Consider the following 16,865-nt stretch of genomic DNA (forward strand, 5'->3'; position numbering starts at 1 on the left):
GGGTTTTTTTTTTGGTGGTTTGCATGTATTTTTGTATTTGCTGAACGAAGCAGTAAGAGTAAAAAGAAGAACCAAGTGCAAACCACAAAACAACAGTTTTTAATGAGCTATAATATTTTAATCTGATGAAATACAGGTAGCTGTAATTCATTGGAAGCTAATTAGAGGGCATAAGCTTTAGTTAATACAGGTAGCTGTAATTCATTAATTTATAGGAAGCTAAAGAGAGTGTATCTGTAAGCTCTGGTAAATGTCTAGAAAATTTATTAAACAGAAACAATGTAAGAGTCTTTTGCTTCTGCTTGTGACTGCCTATGTAAAAAAAAAATGTAGCATGGTTTAAGTTCGTGCTTTTCTTCAGCTGCGCCCCAGCAGCAACCATGCTGCAGGTCAATGGAGATTTGAAGCGCAAGTGGACATGTGCAGTAGATTGGCTGAATGATGAGTTAGAGAGGGTATGTTGATTTTATACCAATTTGCTGCATTTCATCATTCCCCCTCCTCCACTACCCATGGCTGGTCACAAGGGTTTCAGTTTCTGTTTGTGTATGGTCATTTGGTATATCTACTTAGTAAAAATATTTGTGAAGTTTGTTTTCATTTGAATATTTCACTTATTTTCTGTATAATATGTTCTTTCAAAACAGCGGCCATATCCAGGCAACACTCAGTATGCATACAATAACTGGTCTCCACCAGCTCAGTCAAATGAAACTTCAAATGGGTGAGCCTGACTTTAATTCTTCTAGTCTGCATGTGCTTTGTAAACACAGGTGTAAAATCTGTCGGTGTAATGTTTTAAAATATCATTTGCACATCATGGAAATAGTGGACAGAAAATATTATGTTATAGTCATTTATCTGGGCAGTTTGACAATCAAGCCAAGTTTTTTTAAAATCAGATTTTATCATATTTTGTTTTTATTTGCCATTTTACATACTTTACATCAGTGATAGTTTGAGAAGATGATGTAGTCATGGTACTCCTGATGTCAGAGAAATGCATCAGCTAATATGTCTGTAGCATATGAAAGCTGAAGATTGTTAAAAAGTATTAATAGTATTTGCATTGGAAGATAGCCAAGTGAGTGTAGTCCAGCATAATGGTCAAATACAGAGTTGTGGGCTGGTTGTTTACAGATTAGCTTGTCTGAACAGTCATGTGTATAGCAGGGCTTGTAATTCTTCACCTTTTGGTGGATTTCTGCTTTTGGGAGGGGGAAAAAATGTATTTTGCTCAAGTGATTTTTCCACTCAAAATGGGGGGTGGGGTTGTCCTGAGCAAGGTCTATAAATGATTTGAAGTTCTGCTGACTAAGCAAGGATTCTCTGCTTCCTCACCTCAAGCACGAGAAAAAGCCACAAACAGAAGGCTGAATAATTTTTTTTTACTAGTTACTTCCCTTGGTTTGTACGACAAGACATCCGGTCTTTTTCAAATTTAAATTCTTTGTAGTATAGTGAACAAAATGCAATAGAGTACGTGGGTCAGTGTTCCCCCTGTTTTTTGTCAGTTTGGTGAGCAAAATCAGCCGAATTACTGTGTACCTTGTGATTCTTCTGATTTTTGGTTAATATGTATTCATGTTAGGATAGAAAACATTTCTTTCTGTTTATTAATAACTGGAACTTACATATCAAATTTTCACTGTAATCCTAAATACAAATTTAAAAGCCAGTTTTCGGTATGCTGATATATGTGAATTTTCTATTTAAAAAAAAACAACCAAACCATGCCACTTCCTAAAAGTAAAATAGTTTACACTGTGAACTGAAAAAGCAGTAAAGTAGGCGTGATGCAGAATTTGGTTATCAAGAAATAAAACATTTAAAACTTAGCAGAAGAGCAGCAAACAATCTCTACAATCCTGCAGTGTTGAAAAAAAATAAATTCAAAAAATCATTTGCCTGTCCAGTTAAAGTCAAAACATTTCTGAGAGCGTTTTAGCTAGAGAAGAGTGGATCAAGATGGAACAAAAAGTTAATCGGCTGGCAAATTTACTTTAAAATCCTGAGTTAAGACTGAGGATTGGTGGAAATACAAAAAATGAATAAATGTCAATAATCAGAAAACTCTGTATATCTGATTTTAATCTTCATCTTCAATTACATTATGTACATTCAGAAATTCACTTTATACTTGTATTTTATGTCAATTTGTGTTCTGTTTGTGATTGAAAGATTTGAATTTGCATAGGCTGGAGCATTATAAGCCCAGACACAGGCTTTATTTGCAGCAAAAAGGGAAGAGGGTGGGGCCAGTTTGTGCAAAGTTCTGAATGATGAGTGGGTTTTTTTTTCTTCAGCTATTTCTTAGAGAGGTCCCAGAGTGCAAAAGTGACCCTTGCCAAGGCTTTTGAGCTGTGTCCTGATGAAGTAAGTTAGACTTTCAATTTTTTCATTTATTTGTATTGTCAGTTTCAGCAGTGACTGTTTCTTGCCTTTTGTGTGTTTCGAGAGTGCACTTATTTTTTTTTTTTCAAATAATTGGCTATTGTGGGTTTAGTCGCTTTCTGTGCATGACAATGTCAGCTTCTATTTTGAAAATAGAGGGGAACAGGGTATTCACTCAGATTTGGGGACATGTCTTTTGAGAACATGTGCATATACAACTTACAGGACTTAGTAATTTTTGTGTGTGAAAAAATAAAAGGGGATAATCTCTGTTTTCAAGTAGGTCTGTATGCCATTACATAAAATTTTGTCCCTTTTGAACTGTTTTATAGGAACAAGAGGAGGTTGAGATGGGAGAGGATCATGATGTCCCAGCTGAAGACAGCAGTGTTCCAACCTACCTCAGTCAGCAGCAACAGCAGCAGCAGCCGGCAGGTGGTAGCCAGCAACATCAGCAGTCCTCCAATCAGCAGCAGTCACAGCGACAATCTTCCTCAACACAGCAACAGCAGCCTTCACAACCCTCTTCTCAGGCCAACCAGAATCAGTTGACTGGAACACTTCCTTCCATGCAGAACAACCAAGTGCATGTGCAGGGCAGCGGTCAGCCGGCTCAGCCACCATGCAACCAGATAAACAACCAGCTCAATCAGAATCAGAAGCAACCCATAGAGAACTCAGAAACTGGAGAAGAGGAGGAGATCCCGTCAGCTCCACCAGTGCCTCAGAGTAGCAACAGTGACTAGAAACAAGCCTGCACCTTGTTGGTGCAGGGACAGCTTTTCTCTCTTATCTACCACCCCCCTTCCCCAGCAATCCCAAGTACTGAACTTTGCAGTTGTCTGCAGTCTCTTGCTGAATTGTCAGATGATTTTTCAGCTTCATTACCACCTCATATAGACACATGCCATTTTGATCTACGATTTGGTGGGTGAGAATTGTGAGGTCAGTGCAGAGGGAGTAAAGCTGCCTGTTGTTTGCTGCAGCTCATAAGCATCCCCCCAGCTCCTGTGATAATTGTGATGGTGTTGAGGTGTGGAAGTGGAGGAAATGTTGAGGTTGAATAGCTGCTTACAAGAATGTGAAAAAATGTTGCCAAAGATTTAACAAGTTAGTGTAGTTTTGAGAACGCAGTTTCATCATTTAAAACATGTTTGTAGAATTCTGAAAGTTAAGAAAGCTGTGAAGTCATCAACCTGGGGCAGTGCTGTGTGCAGATTTTCAGCTTAGCTCCCTAGTCTTAACAATTCTTTCCTTTTTTATGACTGAGCAGCTTAATGTATCATGGTAATAGGCTGCATGGGGCAGCTTGCGATGAGGACATTTCAGCAGCAATGTGACCAAGTTAGGAAGGGATCTTGCTTTCAGCATCATCATGGCTGCCATTTAAATGGTTATCAAAATGTGATCTCTTGCACTTAACAGTGTTTAGAGCGATTCTGTTGAGTAAAAGATGTATTCCTTTTAGATGAAAGCCAACCTGAGTATTTTTTGTTATGCAGTGTTAGCCAGTGTCCCTAGAATTCTAAAGTTTTGCATGGGCACAGCTATGAAGCTTTCAGTAAAGGCACCTGTAAAACTGTCACAGGTATCATGTCAGCATCTTTTATTGCCAGAAGATGGATGAATTGTGAACAAATTGTTTGCCTCATTAGTGACATGAGATCCTAGGCTAAGTACTGGTTTAATAGGAGTGTAAGTACCCTTTGAAACTTTCTATTTTTGTCTTCTGTGAAAAGATCTAGAGGTTATATGTTGTCACTTTTCCCAGTCTGCTCACAGCAAAGTATGATGCAAGTTGTGAAGGCTGCTGCAATCAACTCTAAGAATGCAGACTGGTATCTTCTTTTGCAAATCCATCTGTTTTCTTTTTTTATTTTAAAACCACCATGTTTTGCTGCTGCTACTGTATCATGTCATGGACTATTTTGAGCTTTGAGGTGGTAGGGTGATGTCTCAAATTGAAGCATCCTGATTCAAGTTGATCTGTATAACAACAAATTGAAGGATTTTATTGTTGCTTTGACCTACCACTAAAGCCAGAAAAGTGTATAGTGTTTGTAAAATTTTTAGCAGGGTCTGACTCGCAGTTTTGGTGGTGAATACCTCCAGTCAGTTTGAACAGATGGTGAAATAGCGTGCATGTAGGTGCAAATACTAATTCTTATGAAGGAAAAAGTTTTCATCTGCAGCTGTCATGTTTTTTTCAAAGTATCTAAAACTTAAATGATGTAACGGGAAGATTTTACTTACCAGTTAGTCATTTAGGAGAGGGAGCACAGTTAATGCAGTAGTATGCATTGATATGTTTCTGTCCACAATTAGACGGGGAATATTACAGGTCATCAGGTACTTTTCTTTTGCTCTGCTGAAATAGTTTTATTTCTTATGATAGCAGATTTTGTTATCTTTAAAAGTTCTTTTCTTCGTTGATTTAGGGACTTCAGCTAATGCATGTAAAAAAAAAATGCATAAAAATGCGAATTCATCTCTTTCCTCCACAATATCACCTCTATCTATTCTTTGTGTGTCGTTGAGTGTGTTTGTGTTAGGAGAGAGAATCATCTATGCCTGCATGATATCCATTTACTCAGAACTTGGTGCAGTGATATATGTGCAAGGCTTAGCTTACAAATGGATCAAATGCCCTTCAGTTATATTCTTGATTTTCACTGCCTGTTGTCTGCTCGCTTTCTTGCTTCTATAAAGAGATATTGTCAGCAATTTGTTGCACTGAAAGGTAGGAGATGGTTTGTTACCCATGGATTGGTGGTGGTGGTGGGGGTAGGGGGTGTTGCTTCTTCTTCCCCTTTCTCTTTTTCTCTCTTAAATCTACACACTTCACATGATGAAACTTGTTTCAACTTGGCGTAAAATAAAAATAAATGCTATTTTGACAGACAGTACGTCTGTCTACTGAAAAATATCTGTGTTAAGTCTGAATGTATTGTAATTTGTAAATATTGTTTGATTTTGTGGCACCTCTCTCCTCTTATTCAATGTGTGTACTGCACAATATCTGAGCATGTACCTAGTTTAGTTTAGATCTGTGCATGCATAAGAGCCCAGATGCACACCATGAGGGCTCTGAATGCTTTGCCAGCAACTGTGACAATTTCTTTGCCTGACATTTAGTAGTAAAAATGTTTAATTCTGTGTAAAGTACTGTTGGAGGTTCTCGGTCAGGAACAGGAGGTGCCACATTACAGCATGTGACCTGCAAAACTTGTATTAAGCCTTTGCTGAAGACAGCAGTGTTTTAGAATTTGGAGTGGATGATAAAGTCTTGAAAACACTTATTGCTGTTTTTTCTAAAACTGAAATTGGTACAGCCAGTCAGTAACTTTTTTCTCAGAGAACTGAGTCTGTGAGAAGGCTTGACGGAGTGTCAATCTTTACAAGTCTGATTGTAATGGACATGAAATATGGGCAATTGAATGCAGTGGAGTGTGTTAACTGTTGCTATACTTGTGCTTGTCATATCACAGCTGAGAAAAGGGTATCAGAAAAAAGTCTGTCATCGTGCTTGACGGAAGTAGTTTAGTGTACCCATTCCTCCTTCCTGAAAACAAAGAGACTCAAATATTGTGTTTTTATGTATATAATAAGAAGAGCAGTCCTTAATTGGCAATTTGTGCATGAGTAGCCTGAAACCAGTTGTAACGAGAAGGTGGATGATCAGTCCATTCCTTGCAGTATATGGTATGGGAATAGAATTTTCTGCACTGTGTGCTTTTAGATAGTAGGTGCTTAAAAATGTCTGGGTTTGCTTGGCCATACATATGGGTAAAAGAGGGGAGGGGGCAGATTCAGTTTTGTTAAATTATTTATCATTTTGTTTATAGGGAGGACGGCGATCATGGGTTTTTTTTTAATCATTATGACCAGAAACCATTGTACCACTAGATTTATTGTGTTTAGTTTTGTTCTTGTTTGTGTGATCTGACCAAAGTTTTATGAAGCGTAAATGTGTGTAAATGAAAATTGCTCAGCTTGGGTCTCCCCCCCCTCCACTTAGTCGTGTTGGTGTAAACATGCATGTCTATCTTGACCAAAATCATTGTGATAAATGAATTTTTATTTTGCTAATGTTTCCTGTCACAAAACCCTTATTAGCTATGCTTTTTTAAGTTTTTCCCATCAAACTCATCAAAACTTGTAGAAATGCGGGGCAAACTGCCTTTTGCTTGGCGCTGTATTCTTACTTTAATAATACTTTGGGCCTTTTTTTCACTTTTTAATATATGTACCATACTTCCTGGTACAAGCTGGTGGTGTGGTAATAATGCGTGCTGCATATCTTGGTTACCATGGCGTATAAAGTATCACCTGTACTGTTATGACTGTTGCATGAGGAAGATGTAAAATCACATGCACAATTCTCTCTTCGCTGGTCAAGAATTATTCCTGTCATTTGAAAAATGTTGCGATTTCTGTAATTCTGTTAGAGATTTCCCTGCCTGCAGGAAGGCATCATTTGTTGCCATTCTGGGGGAGAGTTGGTAGAGTTGGGGCAGAATCACTGGTTGGTATGTAATGGCGATGGTTGAAAAAGGGAACATTGTCCTGATGTTGAGACCTGCCACATCTGTTGGTGTAGAATAACAAGCATGGAAGTTGTCTTATTCAAGATGGACATCTTGCACACATCATCGTCAGCTCCTCAATCTTTTATTTTCATCCTTTTGTTCTTTCCTACCTTCTGTCTTACACACACCTCCTTCCCCAAGCAAATTTCACAGTCTGTTAAAATCATTATTTTCCATTACATATATCTTTGACTTGTGTAGAAATCGACACTGCCCGTTGCTTCTGTTTATGTTCAATTCCCCCACATGAGCGCTTGCTTAAGGTTCAGTTGAAGGACTGTGTTTTCAGCGATGGGAGAGACTAGTGGGCTGCACCTGTCTATGTGCATGTCTGTACATGTGTTACTACACAGCCATGTGTATCTCCTCAGGAAATACTAGAAACTAAACTTTGAACCCTCTGCGTTCTTGTGGCATGATGAGGGAAATGGATTGGTTTCATTCAGATTGAGAATTCTTGCAAACATGTCACTTATTGTGCCATTATCACATCTTTACTCCGAGAGGCTTTTGCATCAGGGAAACCTTTGCACTCTTAGATGCTTTTAGGTTTTTTTTTTAAAGCAATTTTTCCTAGTATGAGAGCAAATGCACTTTGTGTTTTTCATTTATTTATAAATTCCTTTTTTGTTGTTTGTGCACAAAACTATGTTTAAGGAATCCATCAAGCTTTTAATTGGTGACAGTGTGTTATGTGTGCGTATGTGGTGGTAGGGGGGTCCAAGATCATACTTGTGTTTGCCATTGAGGGGAGGGAGGATGTTGAAAGTTGTCTTCAGAAGGACATTTTAATGGTTGCATGTAAATTGGGAGGAAGGAGGATAGGGGGGAAATGTTTCCTGGATGTGACTTGTTGGTCATTTGAGCTGGTCAATCAGGAACATCAACAGACCTGACTTTGCCCACAGTCACATCACACAACTGCCTGGGGCAACTTTCACCTTGAGTAGGACCAGGAGTTGCGGCAACTCCAGTGGACTTCGCTTAGCTTGCAGCTGCAACCCCTGGCCTGAGTCCTTTCACGGTATAACTGCGTGTGTGCGCACGTTTCCTCTGCTCATCCCTCTGCCACCTGCAAACATACCTTCTCCCCCTGCGTGTGCTCCTATGCGCCATGTACATGTCCATTGATTACATTGTCTTTCATTTTGTTGGAAAACTGTTGCTGGTTGCTTCCCTCGCCTGCAGAATATCTAGCACATTGTTTCTGGACCGCCTTGAACCTGTACAGAGTGTTTGTCTGTCACAAGCCTGTCTCCTTGCTAGGTGGCTTTTAATACCTGTGTTGTCTGTTGATGTTGAGGTTTCAAACAGAGAAGGAAGAGCTTCTTCACGCCACCCATTTCTTCGCTTTTGGGGGTTTATGATGATTATTATTATTTTGTCTAATAGGCGAGCCTGTGCAGAGTATGTCAGCTAAGGTGCGAGTGTTAAGACGAGGAACATTGAAGCCAGCTTTGCTTGGTACTTTTGTAAATCTGTTGCGGCTCACCTCACTACCATTGGCAGTAGTTGATGTCTCATTTCTCCACTCCACCATTCATCAGTGTTTGGAAAAATATTTGGTTCACCGGATCTGGAACTCTTACATGTTGAAGGAAGTATACGGTGAATAACAAAACTGGAAAGGTTTTGTTTATAGGAAATCGTATGTATTATTGGAAAGAAAATTGCTCTGTCGCAGAAACAGCAGCAAAAATGTTGCAGCGATGGCAATTTCATGAAAAGGGTTGGAGGGTGGGTATACCCAGGATCTTTGCCAGCGTTTACAAGATAGTGTGTGTTGTGCCTGTGTGTCCAGCTATAAGACCCAACTTAAAACCGCTGTGCAACAGCTGCTTGTGTACATAGCTTTGTAAATAATGTACAAGGGTGTTCTCTGACTTATTGTATGTCTGTACTGATGTAGATAAGTGAGATTTTGCTTTGAGAAGTTATTGGTCACGCGCATGTGTGTGCATGTGTGCGTGCGTGATTTCTTTTTAATGATTATTATTATTTTGTGGGCCTTTTGGCAATGTTTAGATCCCTATCAGCTGTAATTAATTGTTGCCGCAGGTGTCTGCATCACTTCGTGGTGCCCATGTTTTCTCTCGGACTTGCATTATCTTGTCGGCGTGTGCATCACCTGTGCATCATAATAATTGAATATTTGTTATTCCTTCCGTTCTGTTCACCATTCTTTCTTAAGTTATTTTTACGATTCCAGATAAGCAAAAAAGATTGTATTGACATAATGTTGTGAAAGTTAAACTGTACAAATGTGAGGAACACAATTTGAATAAAATTATTTAGAATTGACAGTGTGCCTGCAGTTTGTGTGGATTGGTGTGTGAATGTATTCCTCGGCAACAAACCACACAAGCTTATTTATCCCTTGTTTACTGAACCATCTGAAGTTGTGAGATTGGATTTTTTGCCTGTCATAATGTGTTGCTGAGATGTTTCTAACCTGTTTGCCGTGTGGTAGTCGAGTTGCTTGGTGTGTGGCCATAGTTTGTGTAGAATGTGTCCTCCCTCGCCCACACCTTGCTCGTTCTCACGTTGGTGTAGCTTCACGGCGCGAGGGTGGAGGTCGAGGTTGTGTTTAGTAGAGGGAGAAGTGGTCCTGCCACATTGCCGGCCTGTGCGACTGTGCACCTTTGGGCCTTTCTGGAAACTGAAAAAGGTCAATGTACGAATTCAGCGATGCAGTGAACACTAATTTTCAATTGTTTTCTAATTAATTGCTTCAGGAGGCTGGCGAACACACAAAGATCAGCGCCTGGTGTTGTACTCTCTCGGCAGCCAGCTTTGGTTACGGGATTGGCCTGGACTCGCTTCATAAAGGTTATTTCCGCTTTTGTTTTCTGTCTTGTGGAAATCATCTTGGAGCAGGACGTGGGCACCTTGTGATACTTGTGTTGCTGGTGTCGTGTGTACATTGGAGTTGGAGTCCGGCGATAAGTAGCTGGCAGCCCTTAGCGAAGCTCGTTCAGGTGTCTGGCGGCAGACATTCCTCTACGAATGGAATGAAAGTCTTCGCAAAGCAACTCATGTCTGGCTTTACGAATCGTTTGTACATGTTTGTCTTGTGGTCTGATGACAAACACCTTGGTTCACTGTCAAAGCTAACGTTGATTGAGATCAAGCGCAAGCCGCCAGTTTGTTTATTTGTTTGTAAGTGTGCGGCTGGATATCTTGATCGCGTGACATTAGAAGGGAGGGGGACAAGTCCTCGGAATTCAAACACATTGAGCGCCTCAGCAGTAAAACCTAAAATGGCCGTTAGCTACAGTGAAATTGTCTGCAGCTGCAATAAAATTAAACATGGCGGGGGGCAGATGCAGTAAGTTCTGACACAGGTGGGCATAACCACAATAAACTACTACATGACCGAGTGCAGCTGTAATAAACTACTACATGACCGAGTGCAGCTGTAATAAACTACTACATGACCGAGTGCAGCTGCAATAAAATGTTACAGGAATGAGTGCAGCTGTTATGAAATGCTACATGACCGAGTGAAGCTGCAATAAAATACTACAGGAATGAGTGCAGCTGCAATAAAATACTACAGGAATGAGTGCAGCTGCAATAAAATACTACAGGAATGAGTGCAGCTGCAATAAAATACTACAGGAATGAGTGCAGCTGCAATAAAATACTACAGGAATGAGTGCAGCTGTAATGAAATGCTACATGACCGAGTGCAGCTGCAATAACATACTATAGGAATGAGTGCAGCTGCAATAAAGTGCTACACCACCGGGTGCAGCTGCAATAAAATACCACGTGACTACATGTTTGGACGCTTGCATTTGTAAATTGTAAATATGTAAATTACATAACATCGCTTGTGTTGCCTTGAAGAATATTTTGGAGATTGCATCTGTCCCTAGTGAACTGACGATCACAAAGCTATTTTTTTTTAAATATGGAAGTGGTACACTGTAGCTAAAGGTCTATGCAAATCAAACATGAACATTCATGCAAATGAAATTGTAATTAACATTTATATTAACATCAAACACGTTAGTTGCTATTTTGCTCAACACCATGTCAGCCATGTTGGACTCTCTAATACCTTTCACTCGCTGACCACAGGTGTCAGAAAAACACAGGAAGTAGTTCATGCAGATTTTTCCCGACATCAGCACCGCCCGTGTCTTCCTTGAGAACTTCTCTGTGACAAGTGTCTTTGATGTGTCAGGAACAGTTGACACGGGCGCGTGCTATGGTTCCTTCTGGTGCGTCCTTGTGTCAGGTAGTCACTTGTTGATTGATTGAGAATGGTCTTGTAGAACATCCACACGTCCACCTACCCCCTGACATGAGCTTGTGAGGTGGCGGGGTCCATTTGTCACACCATGACACCTTTGTCACGTGTCTAAACGAAAGCAGTGTCCGAACGCCGAAGTTAGTTAATTTACTGAACTCTTGCTATTTTCTTTTACGACTCATTTTAGACAAAAAATGCTGTTTATATGATATCATCATCATCATCACCTGCGTATTTATCAGTTTCTTTTTTCTTTTAATACCCCTGGTGACGTCATTTCCGGCACGACGAAGCTTGATTTCTCGGTTCTTCACGTTTTCCACCCAATGATGTGCAGAGCTGATGAATAAGCGGTTAATAAGCTTGAATGCAAGATTATTATTCGTCCTATGATTGACTGATGATATATTGGACACCAGATCCCTTGAGCCGACAATTGTTCTCTCCGCCAGACCCCAACTTCCGGCTAGCGCTCTGCAGTAAGAAACCTGCTAAATGCTGATTGGATGCTGCCATAGGTCACCGACCTTTCCGAGATACCCTCATTCTCTCGGCAAAAATTGGAGTCATCTTCCTTGAGAGGGACCCTGGCTCTCTCGTCGCGCCCCTCCCTCTCCCATTTACAACATTTTTATTCCGGGTGTAACCTGCTCACGAACTCGTAGCTCACGAGGTCTGGGTTGTTTATATCAACAATATTACTGAAACAGCTTTGCACTTGCCTGTCATTGCGAGGTTCCAATGTAAGCAGCTGTTAGTATAAAGGAGTCATTGTCATCATTCACCCCGCAATTTTCTTTAGCCGGTAATGACCAACAGTAAAACACCTTTAATTACATCCTGGTGTTTCCCGTGCTGATTAGAGTGAAACCTGTCGACTAATGTATACAAAATATGTTTACTACTCTCCTCACGGTATACCAACATCCCATCAACCCCACCTAACACAATATCAGCATCTTCCTGTCCGTTTCTTTACCATCACTGTTTCCACAGTCAGCAGTCATGTCTGTGTTACTTATGGTCCTGTAGTAGTCCACACTGTTTCCTGTGGTTCTCTCCGTCTGTCTCTCCGTCTGTCTCTCCGTCTGTCTCTCCATCACTTGACATGTTGAGTGTCGGTTCATCACACCTGTCATCACACGCTCTCTCCCATCTTTTCAGTCCCTGACCGGCTGCCAGAGAAGCCTGGCTTTGAACTGATGTGATGTTGACCCTGGGGTTAAAACACGTGGTATCTTTTCTTTGCTGTGTGTGTCTGCTGCAACAACAACAACAACAACAACAACAACAACAACAACAACATTGAATAGTATTTCACTGCTGGCTGTAACCTCAGTGCGCTTTGACAAAAACCGTCGGCTCGCGATGTGTGTGTAGATGAGTAGACTTTGTAGCTCAGTAATATAAGTAAACTCACTGGCAGCTCACAGAATAAACAATAGGAGCACAACATTAAATGGCGCAACAAACCTACCTGATGAGTAGGGGGCACCAAAAGTCAATGAAGATCCATGCACGAGACAAAACTTGTCCCCTCCAGCCAGTAAGGCGAAGGAATATCGCTCCATATTATCTATATTATCGTCTTTAATATATTATCTTTGTGGCAATGTTTACCGTAAGTTTATTGAACTCGGTCATCGCTTGACAAGACATCGATGATGATACAGAGCGAGTGATGGTATCAGTGACAGCGCAGAAAGTAGATATGTGTGCTAGGTATATATAATTTACTTTTCGTGGTGTGACAAGTTGTTATCTACATGTATTAGGAGCAAAAAAAAAAAAAAGTCTATTCAGAGGTCACTGGCTGCCATCCAGGTCAGTGAAGATGAATGTTGGTGCTTAGACCTCGGTCCCTCCTCTCCTTTGTCTTCCGCACTGGCTACCCGCCTACCCACACAGCAAACTCATTTGTAAGTAGATAATTGAGTATGCCCCACGAACGATGTTATAAATATCAGAATGTCCCTTGGAGGAAAACAAGTTTCCCCACCTGCCTTACACCAATCAACTTAGTTCCTATAGCTGTGAGTTTAGTCAGTTCGCTGGTCTTACTCATCTTTCTCGGCAGATTTATGTTTCTCCATCTTTATTGTTTGTTCACTGATTCCTCTTCGTGTCTTCTATACTTATCTTTTATAACTTGTCTGCCAAGTTGTTTCTCCTTCAGTCCTTCGTATTCTCCCATGTCTCCTACTTGTCTTAAGAGTTGAGAACAGATCTTCCATGGTGAGCGTGATTATGGGCTGTAGAAATCACAAGTTGTTTATTATTATTATTTAGAGTTGCTCGGATGTGATGTAGTTGGTAAGCTCTCCTTCCTTTAATCCTATCATCTCCGTTGCTCTCTTAGACTCTTCAATACTTTGGAATGTGTCCATCTTCGGTAATGCTTCTGAAATGCAAAAAAAACCAAAAACAAACAAACAAACAAACAAAAAAAAAACCAACAAAACAAAACAAAAACAAACAAAAACACAAACAAACAAACAAACCGAATCAGTCTGCTGTTAATGTAATTGTTTATGCTGTTTGTGTGGGTGTTGTGTCAAAGGTTAGCATAGTCTTTTTTTGGTTGTCTACTGTCAGTCTAGCTTTTGAGTATTTTTACACTTAGTCTAGTTTGTGATACTATGTGCGTGTCTACTGTTTGTCTACATTTGTTAAAGTATGAAGTACGTGTCGGCATTCGAGGAGTTATTTTCTTTGGTCGCTTGACTGATTTTGCTTGGTTGGATGGTTGGGTGGGTTTCCGTGTTTGTGTACCCGCATGACGGGGTTGAGGATGTTGTGTACAGTCCGCCTCTCCAGCAGCCAGGTCGCCTTACAACACAACCGCCTTCAACTGCCTCGGCAAGGAGGACACGGACAACAAAATGTTGATGGGTGGGGTGAGCTACGGGTGAGTGAACATCCGATCATAAATGTTCTTCGTGCGGAACGACTCACAGACTAATTCTGCTCCGTCTGAAATCTTCAGGAGAAAGAGTTCATTTATTTGTCTAGAAGAGTTGTACGGTCGGGGTGCAAAATCTTTTTGTTTCCAGTGTAAGTAAACCTGTCAAGTCATTCCTCGCCCTGACGTGGTTCTACCGTAAGTATTTTATTCCTTCATTTCTTTATTCGTCCAGGGTCTTCTCACATCGCTCCTTGTTTCCTTTTTTTCTTTCCCCTCCCTCCCCACCCATTTTCTTATTTCTAACTTTTTGTTTTCACCGATTTTTTTTCCAGGGGCTGTGAGCGAGGAGAGAGACTAGCAACTCTCTCTACTGACATAGAAGCTGGACCTGTGCCCGACCCGGAGACGACCAAATGTTTACCTGTTTATTGTGCGTGTCGCTACCCGGGGTGGCAGCAGACGACAGTCACTGACGTCACAGCTCAGGTCCGACGGGTTGGTCCTATACCGAAGCTCGCAGTATACCTGACACACACAACTAACAAGTCTTTATTTACAACAGTGACAGAATAAGCAACAGGTTTGTTTACGTGTAGCCCTCGGTCTCAGTCGACAAAAGTGAAAGACTACATCATTACACAACATTGACATTAACATCACAAAGGAGAAACATCAGGGTATGTACAAAGATGGGGTTTGACAAATGAGTGAGTAACATGTACATGTTGTCACTGTTGCTCACAGGTGTTAGTACTACCTGGGTGTCGGGTAGGAAGCCTCTGTCAGTGATCAAAGCTTTTGATATTATAGATGGTGTCGGAATCCTGGTATAGATGGAGTCCCATTGTTGCAGGTGTGAAGGAAGAATGTTCCAAAGAATGTTACTAAATATCTCAGGCTCGTCTTGAGAGAGAGAGAGAGGTGTCTACCTACACGTGCACACTGACTATAGCAGGAGACAATGTAGACACAAGCGCTCTTGGAGACGAGCAGGAACGAGAGAAGATGTTATTTTGTACAAGACTGTACTTAGCTACATGGCAGTTTGCTGTCATTCAGTTTATTCTGAACAAATGAAGCAAACCTTGTTGCTGATCACTCGTCGACCTCATGGAACGGGGTCAGCTGGGTTAAAGGCTATGAGGCACATGACGAGGTCGGGTGGAAGAAGGAGACGAACCGTGAACAAAGAGAATCAAGTTGCAGCTGTGAACAGACATAAGGAAGCTGTACTGGGGTGTCAGGAAGTTTCCTGGCTGCCAGTCCCACCCTCCTAGAAGCTTCTAGACCAGGGGTGTGCAATTAATTTTCCCAAGGGGCCGCATGAGAAATTGGGATGGTTTTAGAGGGCCGGACTAATAAAGTTAACTCAGTTTTACCCAATACTGTATATATAGTATGTATACTGGCGGACGGGCCAGCGGGCGGGCCGGTCAGAGACAGGAGGCGGGCCGGCTTTGCCCAGGTCTGTTCTAGGGGACTGCCTATAGGACCCAGCGTTCATTGTCAAGCACCCTGACCAAACACGCGCCTGTTCAGACCGGGTAATCCGGGTGGTAAGTCAAACCTGCTGCAACTGGATCAAGTTCGACAAAGCACACGTACCCGTCGTAAGTGGGACGTCTCCACTCATGCGATCATTGGAGGAGAAAGGGAAGCTCCCATTAACCCACTTACAGAAACCTAGTTACAGGTCAGAGGCTTTAACCCTTTGTCTGCTCAGTCAGAAGACTTCACAATAGAAATAAATGTGTAAGTCGCAAAGTCACGTGATCGTTATTAACCTGTTTACCACATCAACATTTTGTAAGTACCAGTTTGGCTCAAGGGTGGAATCATTCATTTTCATAACCAAACATTGTATCCTCTTGACATCATCTCCAACCAGGACAAGCTCAAGGGGAATCAACTTCACATTGTAACTATAAACAAAGGGGCATAACAAGTCTTAGAAATGGTGAAACCTTCACTGCCAGTCGTTGTCTTGTGGCAACACAGGGAACTCAAGGAAAGTGTCTTCTGTCCAAAGTTACCAAGCGGTGTCCAGACCCTGCAATACACGTTTTTATTTTCCTTTTCTTTTGAAGAAAGGTTAACTTAGCATTCCTCCCCCTGGCTATTTTTTTTTTTTTTGGAGTGGGGTACACGTGTGATACTTTATTGCCATGTTTCCTCGTTTACTAACCACTCACCTGTAACCAGGTGATGTATATCCTAGTGCACTTGTCCTAATGTTTGCAGTCTACACTACCTAACTGAATAAACCTTAGATAATGAAAATAGAATTGTAAGCACATTATTATATTGTGGGGAAATAATTTACAATGACATCGGGCCCGGAGAGGTCGTCTACCCGGTGTCCGTGCTGACTGTCGGCGGCCCTGTTCACAGACTTTCTATTTGTTACCTTCTCGTCCGCATTTACACTAGAATAATAACAGTGATGAGATATTCATGAGTTCAGTGTGTTTAATGTATAGCATCACAACAAAGTAATGGCGGGGCTGTCGTGTTGCCTATTCAGTTGGTTGAAAACGAGGGCATAAACATGTTAAGGATGGAGGACAAAAACATCAAACTGGGTGGTGAGGGAAATATTGCTCATTGATCACCCAGCGCCAGTCCGTGAGTGAGCGACGGTAGGAGGCTTGCACTTTGCCTTCACCTCCAACAACCGACACCTTCTTCTACATGTAGTAAATAAAAATAGTTGTAA

The 16,865-nt window shown here is 41.3% G+C and overlaps 1 protein-coding gene across 1 annotated transcript in view; it reads left to right on the forward strand.

Annotated features, from left to right (window-relative positions):
- The window catches only part of LOC112555900 (probable ubiquitin carboxyl-terminal hydrolase FAF-X), a 41,059-nt gene extending 35,366 nt beyond the window's left edge, over window positions 1-5,693 (forward strand). Inside the window, 4 exon segments of the mRNA XM_025224471.1 lie at window positions 362-455; window positions 648-724; window positions 2,307-2,376; window positions 2,727-5,693. Coding sequence (XP_025080256.1) covers window positions 362-455; window positions 648-724; window positions 2,307-2,376; window positions 2,727-3,140 — 655 coding nt within the window. The 3' untranslated portion in view covers window positions 3,141-5,693.
- Window positions 5,694-16,865: the final 11,172 nt, after the last annotated feature.

Source organism: Pomacea canaliculata, linkage group LG14 (genome assembly GCF_003073045.1).
Source record: "Pomacea canaliculata isolate SZHN2017 linkage group LG14, ASM307304v1, whole genome shotgun sequence".
Classification (NCBI taxonomy): Eukaryota; Metazoa; Mollusca; class Gastropoda; order Architaenioglossa; family Ampullariidae; genus Pomacea; species Pomacea canaliculata.